The sequence below is a fragment of the Sminthopsis crassicaudata genome, chromosome 3 (assembly GCF_048593235.1).
Source record: "Sminthopsis crassicaudata isolate SCR6 chromosome 3, ASM4859323v1, whole genome shotgun sequence".
Taxonomy (NCBI): domain Eukaryota; kingdom Metazoa; phylum Chordata; class Mammalia; order Dasyuromorphia; family Dasyuridae; genus Sminthopsis; species Sminthopsis crassicaudata.
This window is the reverse complement of record NC_133619.1, coordinates 598327296-598342561: the sequence shown is the minus strand read 5'-3', so window position 1 is coordinate 598342561 and position 15266 is coordinate 598327296. Positions and strand designations below refer to the sequence as shown.

General features: G+C 39.5%; 1 protein-coding gene across 1 annotated transcript; it reads left to right on the top strand.

Moving 5' to 3' along the window:
* The first annotated feature begins 4465 nt into the window (after positions 1–4465).
* On the top strand, positions 4466–15056 carry LOC141563841 (L-amino-acid oxidase-like). The gene is made up of 7 exons (XM_074305488.1): positions 4466–4481; positions 6645–6859; positions 7687–7799; positions 9229–9430; positions 10044–10112; positions 10244–10380; positions 12969–15056. Exons 1-7 carry the CDS (start codon positions 4469–4471, stop codon positions 13882–13884), a joined length of 1665 nt encoding a protein of 554 aa, XP_074161589.1. The 5' UTR covers positions 4466–4468; the 3' UTR covers positions 13885–15056.
* Positions 15057–15266: the final 210 nt, after the last annotated feature.

Sequence of the window (15266 nt, the reverse complement as noted above, 5' to 3'; positions counted from 1 at the left end):
CTTCCAAATGTTGTCCTGATGGGTTAAATTTCTCCCCCAAAAAGTGTATTGGTTACAGGGGCAGATTCACTGCTAGACTGGGTCCTGTAGATTGCTTTTGAGAGTATGGCTGCCACTTTCACTGAACTCCTGACCTCTTGCATCTCACAAGGTATAATCTAATCTAACCTACTCAATCTCCAATACTCTACTCAAAAGTAGGAAGGAATATGTCATCAGAACTCTCCATGTGTCAGCAGTTTGGATGGGGAGATAAAAGACTTCTTTCTCTACCCAAAGTTTCACAATGTTCCTTACTACTATATCTCCAGGAAGAGTTATGAGGTTATTGGTAACTTTAGAGGGTTTAAAAAACAAGTAAAAGGAGCAGTAGCAGAGGTTCTAAAGAAAGGGAAGAGAGATATAAGACTATCATTGTCAGGGATGGTCAAATTAAATGGAGGTCTATAATATTCTCAGGGCTTTGTCCTTGCCCCTCTTCTACTGTTTAATAAGCAACTTAAATAACAGATAACAAAAATATCTGGGATAATCACTTGGAACATTTAGTCCAAACTAACACCATAGAATTTAAAAGGAAAATAGAAAAAGCTAAAGAAACTGAATTCAAAGCCATAATTGTAGAAGTATAAAATGAAAGAGCTGTGGCTAGAAAATCATTCATGTGAAAGAAAAATAATGTTCTGGTGGATTGTAAGCTCACTGTAGTCTATAGTATTATAGAGCTGTCAAAAATTTAATTTAGTGCTTGCCTTCCTTGTGAGAAAAATAATCTCAAATAACTTGATGCCTAGAATATAAGATCAGGTCTGGTCATCTTCTATTAGTCAAGACGTCAACAAAAACAAGAATACAGAAAGGAAGGGGACCATGATGGAAATAGAACTAGAACTCATCAAATTATATATAGATAGATAGATAGATAGATAGATAGATAGATAGATAGATAGATAGATATATAATATATATCTATATATAGATATACATATAATATATATATATATAGATATACATATAGATATCTATATATTATATATAAGGTCCTTTGCAGATTGGTGGCACAGTAAATAAAATGCTGGACTTAGAGTCAGGAAGAACTAAATATAAATCAGGCATCAGACATGTCCAAGCTATGTGACACTGAGCAAATCACAGTTTCTGTCTGACTCAGTTTTCTTAACTGTAAAATGGTAATGATAATAATAACACCCATCTCTCCAGAATAATGTGCCTAGCACATTAAGTGGTATATAATGTCTGGCACATAAAAGGCACTTAATATTGTTTCCTCCCTTTCTTCCCTTTATGAAAACAAAACAGAAACAAGGGCTAATGGAATTAGCTATGGTCCTTCAAAGATTATGCAATGTTAGAACTGATGAAAATCCCTAGATATCATCCAGCCCAACCTCTCTTCCCCAACCCTATTTTAACAAAGAAGGAAGTAAGCATGACTTGGATTCCTGACAAAATTCTAGAATGTTATTAAAGGGATGATTAGTGTATATCTAAAACAGGAAATAGTTACCAAGCCTATAAATCAGAGAATTGACATAAATTATTTGGATAGATATTTAGATATAGATCTTTTAAATTTTAACAGAATATTTGACAAAATCCCTCAGGCTATTCTTGTGGGGGTAAAGGAAGAGATGTGGTCTGAGCAGTAGAACAGGTAAGATGCTTTTGAAATGTGTTGAATGGACAATTCTAAAGACTAGTAATCATTAATGGTTCAATGTCATCTTTGAAGAAAAGTGCCTCCGTTTTTAATATTCCTGTTAGTGATTTAAGGCACAGATAACATCTGCATGAAATTCACAGATGACCTAAATTAGGAAATTGTGGGGGAAAGTTAACTCATTGGAAGATAGAATCAGGATGCAAAAAGATCTTGAGTGAATAAGATAAAATTTTATTGGTGTAAATCTATTATCTTACTGAAACAATCAACTTTCCAAATGTAAGATGGAGAGATGTGTTTAGATAATGGCAAAAAAGATCTGGAAGTTTAGCAGCCTATATCTCAATATGAATCAACAATATGCTATAATAGGCACACAAAAAAAGGGTAACATGGCTCTGAACTACATTAGGAGAGGCTAAGCACCTAGAGAAGTGATACCTGACAGAATGAATGGTGGTTGCATTACATATAGAATAGTGTGTTCTGTCTTTGACACTACATTTTTGGAAGGAGCCAGTGGCAAGATATAGATGAAGATGACTAGATATGGTCCTAGATGAAATGTGAGACCTTGGCCATCTCTTCAGCTAAGGACTTTGATAAACTGGAGATTATCCAATGAGCTTGGGGAAGGTAGTTAGGTGATACACTCTGTATCTGGATCTGGAGTCAGAAAGCCCTTGGTTCAAAAAGCACTAACTAGCAAATTATTTAATCTTTCTCAGCCTCAGTTTCCTCTTCTATGAAATGGGGATATTGGTAGCTTTTCAGAGAATAAAGTGATATTATCTTTATGAAGTCTTTTGATAATCTTAAATTACTATCATTTTATATGAAGAAAGACTGAAGGTGCTGGTAAGGTTTAGCCGGAAGAAGCAGAGATTTTGGGGAAGAAAAAGAGGAAACTATCATAGCTATGTTGAAATATTTAAGTTGTGTAAAAAGAATGTTTGAATTTTTGTGCTTGGCTCCAGAAGACAAAACTATGAGGCATGAATATAAGTGGCAAAGAAGCATATTTTAAATTTGATATTAGGAAGAGGTCATTTAGTCTGTCTTCATGTTACATATGAGAAAAGTGAAGCACCAGGGAGAACAAGTCCAAAGTCACAGAACTAATAAGTGTGAAAAGCATAATTTGAATCCAGGTCCTACTGGTTCCAAATCCCACATTCTATCCACTATATCATGTGCTTCTTTCACAATTAGAGATATCCCAAAATATTCCAATGGTTTGCTTGAAGAAATAGTGTGTTTCCCATCACTGAAGTTCTGCAAGCAGATGCTGGACAACCACTCATTTAACTATATTGTAGGGGAAATTTTTATTTGGGTATAGGTTAAACTAACTGATCTCTGGTCCAACCAATCAACCAGGCACTGTGCTAGGTGCTGTGAATATGAACAAAAAAGGATTGAAGTCATCTCTACCAAAAACACAGAGTTTACAAAAAAAGGGAAGTGGTTTTTTTTTTTCAAAACTTGTAGGATTTCAAAATTCTAGAGTCATAACCAGAATTCATGCATTTCAAATTTCAATCCTGGCCTCTCCATCCTGCTCTTGAAGAGAGTAGTACTCTCAGTTTTACTTGTGCTAAAATTTTTCAAATGAAAGAAGTCTGTGATATTGAAAAGCTCCATTTGGCCTTGGAAAGCTCAATTTCAACCCATGGTTGACAGATTCTAAAGAATGATTTCCTAACAATTAAACCTGTCCCAAAGTAGAAGAAATACTCAGGGAAATATGAAAACAACTATTACTGACTCTTTCCAGGAAGCCCCTTCTGATGACTGACCCCTGTCTTACAGGAAGCTAATTAGGGAGGCAAATGCATCTTTTGGGGTGTGGATGAGGTAACAAGAGAGATGTAATTTACATAGTAACTCATTCCACAAATATGTACTGAATACGTGCTAGCTATAGAGAATTATGTGTAAGTTCTTTGACTCTGATTCCTAACAGGTGCTTTCCAATTATTCTTCTCACTACCTGTCTCCTTCCTCTATCCCCCTGGCATCTGCCTTCTCCTGGCCCTCCTGTTTATACTATATACCCTATGACATCTCTGTGACTATTCTTCATTTTCTGCAGTACATTTTTAGTGCCTGATCCCCTTCTCCTCCCTGAACACCTCCAGGCTCACATCCTTTATTCCCCTGACTTTACTGGTTCTCTGTCCTTAAGTTTTAATTGAGTCCCAGATAAAGAAGGGTTGGTCTTTGGCTCACTGATGTGCTGGCCCTATACTAGGTAACCTACTAACATTCTGGACAAAACTCTGATAGGCAGGAGAGGAAAATGACATCCTTAAGGAGAAAGAAAGTCCTTGGATGACGTGTTTTTCCTGACTTTGTTCAAAAGCATTGGATCTATGGTTCTTATGTACTTCAGTCTCTTCTGGGAATTGGCTCTGGGGTGCCCTACTTCATGCCCCAGAGGTTCTTGGAGTCCTCTCCTGAACAGTCAATTCAAGGGATAAAAAGAAGAAGTGGACAGTGAGATACTTTCCACTCAAGCACTTTCCTAGGTGCTTTCAGGAAAAGGAAGTTTGAGGTGGAAATTAATCAGAGCAAAACACACCCATCAATAGAGCCTTGGGGGTTGGAGATGGGGTGGAGCTGCTAAGCTGGGACCAATGTTGTTCTGGGTTCCTTGATAAGCAAGACCTAAAGGCTGGTTGGCTGAGACTCTGATGGGTGGGCAGGGCTGGGGCGGAGGTGGCACTGAAACCCTATAAGAACATGAACCAGCAAAGCTCATTATCTGGCATACCTCTGGTCATGGAGATGTGGGGTGAGTGATGGTTCAGATGGTATGGCAGAGAATGGATTCTTTGGGAAGGGATGCTGGCCAAGAATGGGACCAGAGGCAGAGGAGGATAGAGCTGAGATGATTGGGGAAGGTGGGGTGGATCAGGACATTGCAGGACAAGGAATGAATGGATCAAGAGGACACAGAAATTTGGGGTAGGGGATGGATTTGGATTGAAGATCATAGGAGATGGCAATAAAGCTAGAGGAAAGTGGGCGCATAGGGAATGAGAAAGAAATTTAGGGTCCCAGGCATAGGAAATGATGGGATGGAGTAGTTCTGGATGGGACATGGAAGTCATGGGGATGGAATCTAATGTTAAGGTCAGAATGACAAAGAAAGCTTTATGGAGGATAGAGAAGGTGTGGTAGAGTGTAGAGTAGACTCCTGGACTAAATCCTGGGATCTAGGTCTCATTCTGCTACTGACCTACTCTGACAGTGGCCAGGATTCTTCTACTCCCTGGGCCTCAGTTTTCCTATCTATGAAAGAGAGGAGTAGACTTTCAAAGCTCTAAGGTCTCATGTCACTCTAATATTCAGCTCTGATAGTCTCATTTAATGAGAATTTGGGGTTGGATATCTCCAAAGATATAAATCCACTTTTTCTTAGTTTCTCGCTTTAGAGTATCTCTATCTGGATAATTCTGACACTTTAGTTCCATCTCCCTACCTCAATGTGTAATGCATAATAATTTATTCCTTTTAATGCTACAGACCTCAGCTTCACCTGTTGTGAAACATGTGAAACACTGGTGGAGCATTGGCAATGTCTATTATTTCTAACAATATTCAGGACCAGAAACTAGCTATCCTTTCTTGCTCTTTCCCTAGAAAATTACATGATCCTCCAGAAATTATATAATCTCTATAATCCTGTCTCTCTGAGCATCAGATTTAAGATAATTACATAAATTATATTAATTAATTATCACTTTGTGAGACTTATACATGACTTATTAGATGTTACTTATTAACTGAATAGATAAAAGGGAGCATAGAGACCTGCATTTTTTCATCCATTTCAAATTGGGAAAATAGGTATAGACAATAGCTTGTCTGAAGAGTAGAAAAAACAACACTACCCATTGCAATCCAGCAGCCTGACCAAAAATGGTTTCCTGATTTCATCAGAAATTTGTTAGGACCAAGAGATACCCTTTCCACAAACCCAGGGTTTCTGACCCAAGCTTTGTAGGAGATGTTAAGAACCAGATTTTCTTGGGCTCTGCTTTGTAAGTATCTTGTGGGGGTATTTGTGCCTCTGTCTATCTATATGTGTTTCTTGTACTATCTAGATACTTGTGTTGAGTGTAATCTTAATAAATGATTCATTTTACATGTATATTCATATATACATTTAGGAAGCACTAATTATGTGCCAAACACTGTTAGATAGGAATAGGAAAAGATTAAAAACAAAACAAAACAAGACAATACTTGCTCTCATGGAGGTTACCCTCTGTTTGGGATAGAAAAGATATAAGTTCAGCTACAGGGTTCAAAGAAAAACCCTAAAATCCTTGGGAATCAGCAGCAGTGTAGCTGGCAAGGCAAGACATTTAACCATTGTAAGCCTTGGTTTTTCCATCTCTAAATGGGATAATAATAGCTCTCTTTCACAGGGTAACTGTGAGACTGAAATAAGGAAGCCCTTTATAAAGTTGAACACACTATACAGGGAGTCCTCAAAATGTTAGTACTCTAAGACAGCTGCGTAGCATAGTACTGAAGGCAGGATTTAAGTCATGGATACCCGAGTTCAAAACTACCCTCAGGAACTTATTAGTTATTTGACTCTGGACCAAGTACTTGCTCATCTATAGAATGAGAATAATAATAGCTCATATATCACAGGATTGTTGGGAGGATCAAATTCAATAGCATATATAAAGGGCATTACAAATCTTAAAATTCTTTATTTAGAGTTATATTCTCATTCTATAGATGAGGGAATTAAGGTTTAGAGGTAGTATTCAAATATATTCTTGGTTCAAAGTCAAGAAATATTTCCAGTTCATTTTGACCTTAATAAAAAGAATGAGAAGCCTAGCCCAGGGCAAGTTAATCTGGGGGAAGACTATGCCCTATCCCTGGTCTCTTTCTCCTTTTCCCCATCTTCAGAATATAAACTTTATATCCACAGGTATCCTAACCTTGGCCTTCCTCCTGGCCATATCCAGTTGCCATGGCTACTCTGATCTTCTTGCCAAGTGCTTCCAGGATCCTGAGTATGAGGCTATTCTGAAAACTGCCCAGGAGGGACTTGGTACCTCTGCCTCTAAGAAGCATGTCCTGGTGGTGGGCGCTGGGATGTCTGGATTGATAGCAGCCAAGACCCTTCAGGATGCTGGACACAAGGTGAGGAGGTTCCTTCAACTCTTAGCTTCTGTACAGAGGAGCATTGGCTAGGCTTCCTGGAGAAGGTGACATTTATGTAGGGGTTATACAAATAAAATGACATGAATTTCTTATAAGGAAAAGTTTTGATGAATAATTGCTCCCCAAATTCTCCACACAGATTATCCCTCACCATTTGCTGAGACCTTCTCCAGTGCTTGCCCCTAACAAACCCCACTAGCACCTTGAAGTCTCTACACTGCTGTTAGCCAAACAAAATTTGCTCAGGTTTTTCCTTAATCAAGTTTCTCAAATTCAGTCCCACATTTCAAGGTCAGGATCTTCCTCTTTCAAAATGAGCAAACTGAGGTCCCCAAAGGGAAAATAATTTGCCTAAATTCATGGAGAATCAGCACTTGATCCCAAGGCACTTGATTCCCCAAACAATGTTTTCCCCTGCACCATACCTCTCTATGGTCTATCTTCCTAATAAAAGGAACTCTCTTTAAGGGCAGAGAATATCTTATTGTTTTGAATTTTATCTTTTCAGAAACTAGTACATGTAATATGTATTTAATAAATACTTGCTGGATAATTGATTAGGTTAATTCATACTAATTTTAAGAGAATAGGGGCCAAAAGAAATAGTCTCTCACTCTAGACTTTCTCTCTTCACTCTTAAGTAGTTTGGAAGGGAACTACAGGACACAGAAGAGTTCCTTCCTCTCTGTACCATTATTGTTCAGTCATGAGTGACTTATCTTTATCTCAAGCTAGGAGAATGGAAGGATGAGAGGGTATGCTGTGAGTAAAATCTCGTCTTAATGAAGTGCTCTTCCTAAAACTAGGTGACAGTCTTAGAAGCTGGGAAGAGAATTGGGGGAAGAGTATCAACATTCCGGAGCCCAGACAATAAATGGTACATTGAACTTGGTGCCATGAGGTTGCCAACCAACCACAGGTAAGATCTGGGATAAGAAAATAGGGAAGGACTGAATCAAATAGAGATGATAGGGTCCAACTTGGAGATTTATCCCCAGTAATGAACTTTCCAGAGTTCTGTCAACTCTTAAGACACAGATGAAACAGAGATTTGATCCATATTTGATCAAAGAGGAGGCAGCTTAAGATATGATAATCTACCCAAGGTCCCACAACCAGTGTAATGACAGAGACATTGCAAAATCCCAGGGTGATTTTAATTCAGAACAAGGCTGTCCCTGCTTGCACAGAATTGTCATCAGGGTCTGACCAGAAGACAAGTTATAACAGGTAGTCCAAATTTTGGATGTGAGTTGAGCAGAGCAAGATATCTGTAGGAAAAGAAGGAATAAAAGACAAAGAAGGGACAAGGAGAAGGGATGAGAAAGAGAAGGGTCAGAGGGAGTAAGGGAAAGCAATCACAGGGATGGTGGTGATATAAAAAGCTGGAGAAAAAACCAGCAGAGGGAGATTTGAGATTGTAATCCCACAACAGGAAGGGAAAACTTATTCTCCCCAGTAGATTTGTACAGTTGGGAAAATAATCAGAAGATCTGGATTCTAATCCAAATTTTTCCACTTTACTAGCTGTGTGACTTTGAGCTAGTTACTTGACCTTTCTGAGCTTTATTATTCTGATGATTAGGCAACTAGGTGGCATAGTCATAGCACAATCTTGAACCTAGAGACAGTATTCATTTAACTTTGGCCTCAGATGCTTACTACCTATGTCACCCTTGTCAAGTCACACTGTCTGTTTCTATTAAATGGGAATAAGTGCAGTAGCTACCTAGCAAGAATAGTATTTGTAAAATATTTGGTACAGTGTGTAGCATATAGTAGGTAATACTAAATGTTTGAGTCTTTTTTTTCCTTCCATCACTAAAATATCCTATCTCACAAGAGAGTTGTGAGAAAAATTCTTTGTAAATTATCCAATGATACACAAATGTGAATTAAACTTGGAATCCTCAAACATCAGAGCTAGAAGGAAGAACCCTCTGTCCAGAACTAATTCTGTCCAGAACTAATTCAACACAACTCTCTTTCCCCTTATTTTATGGGTTGAGATGTTGAAATTCCCAGAAGGGAAGTAACTTCCTAAAGTTTACCAACAGAATTAGTTGTGGAAAACACAACTCAAATCCAATCTACAGTTTTTTTCAGGACCAAGGAGAGTTATTACCTGCAGAGTACAATGTGTTTATATTTACATGAGTTAGAAATCTGCCTCTTCTTAATTTTTTCTTATCTGAACATGAAGGGGTTGGATTGAATGACCTATAGTATCCATCCCTTCCAGTTCTAAATCTATGATCCTAAGAGAAATATTTCCAAAGTGCTTAGCAAACCTTAAAGTACCATATGATTGGTGTTCCTGCTGATGATCTCTTCTTTCTGTGTCCCAGGTTGGTTAGATACTATTTGAAGAAGCTTGGTCTGAAATTGAATACCTTTATCCAGTCCAGTAACAACACCTGGTATTATCTCAATGGCCGCCGGCATAGAGTTTCAGATGTACATGTCAACCCCAACATCCTAGGCTATCCTGTGGAATCTGAGGAGTTAGGCAAGACTCCTGATAAACTCTTCAAAGAAGCAATAGCGAAGGTGATCAACAGACCATTTATTCAGCCACCTCCTAACCCCCACATCTTGTCATTCAGATGCTAGTCCTCTGGGGAAGCCATTCATTTGAATTAAAAACACCCAACTTGGGTTTCTGGAGCCTCTACTCATTTTTGCTTTTCCATCAGGCTTAATATCCAGGATAGGGAAGAGGAGAATCTGCACTTGATGGCATTCGTATCCTAGTCTTATCAGTATTCCCACTCCAGACCTCCTGGCCTTTTCCTGTGATAGTTCCCTTTCAGAGAACAAGAGACTCAGGCCAAAGAAATGTGATTCCAGAAGACCCTCAAGGAAACAGACATTTGCTAAAATTTCAGGTCATATGGCAAATAGACATGACCTGGAATTGTGATGCCCTGAACTCTCTGGTCATGTAGAGCTAGTACTGGTGTGATCCTGTTTTAATCCTTCTACTCTTCCTTACTCCTAATTCAGGCCCTCAGATTGTTTCCTCCATCTGCTATATCTTTCTTCCTATCCTTTTCACTTTGGGAAGAAGAGTGAAGAGGGAAAGTGTTCAGGCCAATGGCAGTGATAAACCCCAGATGCCTTAGTTACTCTTTCACTAAACCATGACAATCCTTCTCTGTAGGTGGTAGAAGAACTGAAGGATAAAGGCTGTAAGTACCTGTTGAACAAGTATGACTCCTTCTCCACCAAGGTATGAGTTGTGAGAAATGGGAGAGGGCATGGGGAATTCTCCACCTGGTTCAACCCCATATCTATATGCTTTCCCTTGTTGTGTCTCCTTTCTCTCCTGCATCCCCTCTGTCCACTGTGCTCCTCACCCAGGCCTACCTGATAAAAGAAGGGAAGCTGAGTAGTGGAGCTGTCCAGATGATTGGAGATATCATGAATGAAGATGCAGGTTACTACAAATCTTTCTTGGAGTCCCTGAGGAGTGACAATATCTTTTCTCATCCAGATGGGTCAGTAGAACATGAACATGAAACAAAAGTAGATTGGTGAGGGGTCAGGTACCATTACTACAATAGCAGAAGCTCCCCAGCCTGGAAATGCCTAGTATGTATCAGGCACTGTGCTAAATGCTTTACAAACATTATCTAATTTAGTTCTCACAACAGTCCTAGGATTTAGACAACAAGAAATTCTCTCTCTCTCTCTCTCTCTCTCTCTCTCTCTCTCTCTCTCTCTCTCTCTCTCTCTCTCTCTCTTATTCTGTCTGTCTCTCTGTCTTTCTCTCTCCAAATCTAGCATGGTTTCTTCAGAGCAGCCAAGGGACCTTGAGGGAAACAATAGCAAGTAATATGAAATTATGCATAAGGGCATTAGAGAAATGTAAACAAAGCATAATAATTGGTCCTAAAAGAAAAGATCATTATAGAATGGGGAAATTGTGGAGGAGGTAGCATTTTAATTCAATGGATAGGTAGAAGGGAAGGGAAGGAGAATATTCCAAGCATGAGGATAGCATGTTTGTAGCAGTAGAAATACTGAGGTCTATTTGGAAGCAGAGAATTGTCCTGTCTGTCTAGAGCAGTGGTCCTCAAACTTTTTAAATAGGGGTCCAGTTCACTGTCCCTCAGACTGTTGGAGGGCCGGACACTCTGTCTTTGCCGCCTCAGCCCAGTGCCGGAAGTGTGCGTTGCTAACATGAGTTTAGGTCGAATGTCACTTCTGGTCTGATTTTGCCACAACTTGGTGGGCCACATAAACATCCTCAGTAGGCTGCATCTGGTCCACAGGCTGTAGTTTGAGGACCCCTGGCCTAGAGCATGAAGTATGTGCACAAAAGAAGAGTGGGAAAAGATAAACTGTCAAGTACTGAGATAAGTCTTGAAAGTACCAGGAGCATCCTCAGTAACATAGATGTTCTGATGGCCTTGAGCATGATGGGCCATCCCTGCTCCTTCTTCATAGGCACCAAATGTGAGAAGATGGTGGACATGATGATAGGAGACATGGCAATTTAAATGGTATCAGGTTGTAGTCAGCCTTGAATGAGGATAAGGACTAGTAAGCAGAAGAATGGCATATTCAGGTCTTGGAATAGGAAAAAAAAAATCTATCTTGTCAGTGATTTGAAAAATGGCCAGGAAAGGGAAAGAGGAGGACAAATTGTTGCAATCTTGTCCAACTCTTCATGACACTATTTGGAGTTTTCTTGGTAAAGATTACAGAATGATTTGTCATTCTTTCTCCAGATTGTCTTACACATGAGGAAATTTGAGGCAAACTCATTTGCCTGGGGCTACACAAGTATCTGTGGCCAGATTTGAACTCATAAAGTGGAGCCTGCCCTACTCCAGGCTCAACACTCTCTCCACTGTGTCATTTAGTTAGACAGATTAGAAGATGAAACAAATTTTAAAAGCTATTGAGGTAGTTTAGGCAGATGGTGATGTGGGCCCATTTTAACTATGGGAATAGAGAAGAGAAGGGATGTGTGTGTGTGTGTGTGTGTGTGTGTGTGTGTGTGTGTGTGTGTGTGTGAGAGAGAGAGAGACAGAGAGAGAGACAGAGAGAGACAGAGAGAGACAGAGAGACAGAGAGACAGAGAGAGACAGAGAGAGAGAGAGACAGAGAGAGAGACAGAGACAGAAAGGGAGAGAGAGAGAGAGAGAGAGAGAGAGAGAGAGAGAGAGAGAGAGAGAGAGAGAGAGAGAGAGAGAGAGAGAGAGAGAGAGAGAGAGAGAGAGAGAGAGAGAGAGAGAGAGAGAGAGAGAGAGAGAGAGAGAGAGAGAGAGAGAGAGAGAGAGAGAGAGAGAGAGAGATTGTTACAGAACTTTGCCAAGCTGACTTCCTCTTGGGACTTCTGAGAGCAGAGATAATAGGTTCATAAGATCTAGTACTGGAAGAGATCTCAGAGGTCAAAAGTAAAACTTCCTAATTTTATAGATGAAGAAATTGGGGTCCAGGGGTTAAATAGCCTTCTCAAAGTCTCATTAATAGCAGTCAGGAAAGATGGGATTTGAATACAATGTGTCTTTGGCTCCAGAATCAGTACTCTTTTCATTGCTTCAATATCCCAGAATTAGGGCTGGGAAATTGGCAAGATTCTCCTTTTAGCTCTCCCTACCCCATTCCTTTCACCAGTACCAGCCCCCTCTCTTGTCACAGGAAGGCCTCTGATCCAAAGGTCTTTAACCTATTTTGCATTATGTGGCAGTCTAATGGCGTCTATGGACCCTTTCTCAGAATAAAAGTTTTAGAAGGACAAATGACTTAGGATTATAAAGAAAATCAACTATATTGAAATATAGTTTATCAAAATATTTTTAAACCCCAGATTAAGAACACCTATTTTAGTTATTTTACCAGGTTTTCTCTTCCTTGAGTGTATTTGTATTCTAAAAGTCAAGCCTGCCTGAAGCAATGCTTGATACCAAGAATCATACTGATGATAATAGGATTTTAGGCTCTATCATAGGCAAACTGAGTGAGTGATCATAGGAGCATTAAAGGGACTCTAAAACCTCCATAGGTAGACACATCCTTTGTCTTTCCACAGAGCTGAGAATCTCACTACCCCTTCTCTTTTTCTTTCTGGGAACAGGTTTGATGAAATCACTGGTGGTTTTGATCAGCTCCCCAATGCCCTCTTCCAAACCTTAAAGCCTGGTACTGTCTTACTGGAGTCAACAGTAGAAAAGGTAAATAAGGTTGGATCTAAGATCAAGATTACCTATCGAAGACCCAATTCAGGCCAGTCCACCATTACAGGTGACTTTGCCATCATCTCTTCATCAGCCAAGGCCACACGTCTCATCCAGTTTGAGCCATCACTCTCCCTGGCCAAGCAAGATGCCCTCCGCTCCATTCATTACACCAGTGCCACCAAGGTAGCCCTGGCCTTCAAGGAACGCTTTTGGGAACGAGATAACATCAAAGGTGGGGCAACCATCACAGACCTGCCCACTAGATTTATCTACTACCCCAGCCATAATTTCTCTGGCAACATAAGTGTCCTTTTGGCTTCCTATACTGTGGGTGATGACTCCACCTTTTTCCTGGGCATGAAATATAATAAGTTGGTGGACTTGGTGCTGGATGACTTGGCAACTATTCATCGGATTTCTAAAAAGGAGCTTCAGGATTTATGTGAGACATCTGTGGTGAAACGCTGGTCCCTAGACCCATTCACCCTGGGTGCATTTGCAGAGTTCACCCCTTACCAGTTTGTTGACTATTCAGAAACACTCTTTAAACCTGAGGGAAACATTTACTTTTCTGGTGAGCACACTTGTCAGCCCCATGGCTGGATAGACACAGCAATCAAATCTGGGATCCGGGCAGCTCGGAGCATACAGGCAGCCATTAATGATGCTGCTGACTACGATGATGACTATGATGCTGACCCTGACTATGATCCTAAGTACAATGCTGATGTGATTTTGAATGAGGGATCATCTTTCTTTAAGGGGATGAAAGAAAAGTCCCAAGAGGCCTGTTCTTCAAAGAGTGACCATTGAGAGGTGGGAAGATACAGGAGGTAGAAATGAGAAGTGGGAAAAAAGATAAAGATAGGCTTCCATTAGCATAGCTTAAGGACTGACATACAAAGAAAATAAATTCAGTGAAACCAATATTTATGGCAATTTGTCCATAAGTTTATAGACAATTGACTATTAAAATGGGCAAGAGATCAAGTGCTAAAGCCTAATCACACAATCAAAATAACCAAAGGGCTCCTGAGGCCATATCTCACCAAAAAAAAATTCTTTGTGTTTCTCTCAAGAGAATCAAAGGTTTGAGCTCTCACTGCTGATCTCTATATACTAGGTTTTAGGACAAGGCAGAGCAAAAGCTTGACTTTCTGGTATAATTTGGGGATAAAGGAGCTGGGTGGAGAGAATAGGTGGCTCAGCAAGACCTCTCCCAGTGATCTTGAAAGCAAATTTGAAATCTAGCTACTCCAACAGGCTTACAGTTAAGGGCAAACATCTTTCCTAGGACCTATTTTGTCTAACACATGTACCAATTGTAACCTGGCCAAGCCCCCTGAAGGGCCTCCAGCTACTTTTGGTAACCTCAGGGAAGAGAGACAAGGATATGCAATTATAACAATTCTTTGGCACAGGGAACAATCACAAGCATGGGATCTAAGGCTATCTGGCCATTTAATTCTCCTTTCCTGTAAAAAAAAATTTCTCATTGAACAATAGGATATAATAAATCATTTCATGCATTTATGTGCACCATTATTTTTTCAAATGTATATGGTTATAGATATGATCAATAAAATATGAACTTATCACTTATGTCAATCAACCAGCAAGCATTTATTATCTGCTATGGTACCAAGTACCATATTGTGCATGTAGAGTGAGGGGAGTAATATAAGGACAAAAATGAAACCATTTCTTACTTCAAATAAATAATGTTCTAACAGGGAAAGCATATATGCATATATTTATACAAGATGTTTTGTTGTAGTTCTTTGTTCTGTAAGATAATCAACACGACATCATTCTATTAAAATCAAGTTATAGTATATCTGATTGTGACTTATCAGAAAAGTAAGAACTTGGAATGCTCTTCCACAGGTTGGGCACAACTACTTCATATAATATTTGGAGTGGATTCTCTAACTTTATGCATCTCATGCTTCTTTTGAGCTAATAAAATTACTTTGATGTGGCAACCATGCTGGATCTTTTGTCTTCCATGTCATGTAATCATTTCTAAAGTTCTTCAAAGACCTTGAGAATGTCCCTGTAATACTTCTTCTGACTACCATGTGTGGGCCTTCCTTGCTTCTTAGAGACATATATGACACCATCTTTGGACAGGGGAATTTTCTCTGTAGCAACTATTACTGTTCTCTTTGGCCCAAGTGCCCAAAGTCAGTTAT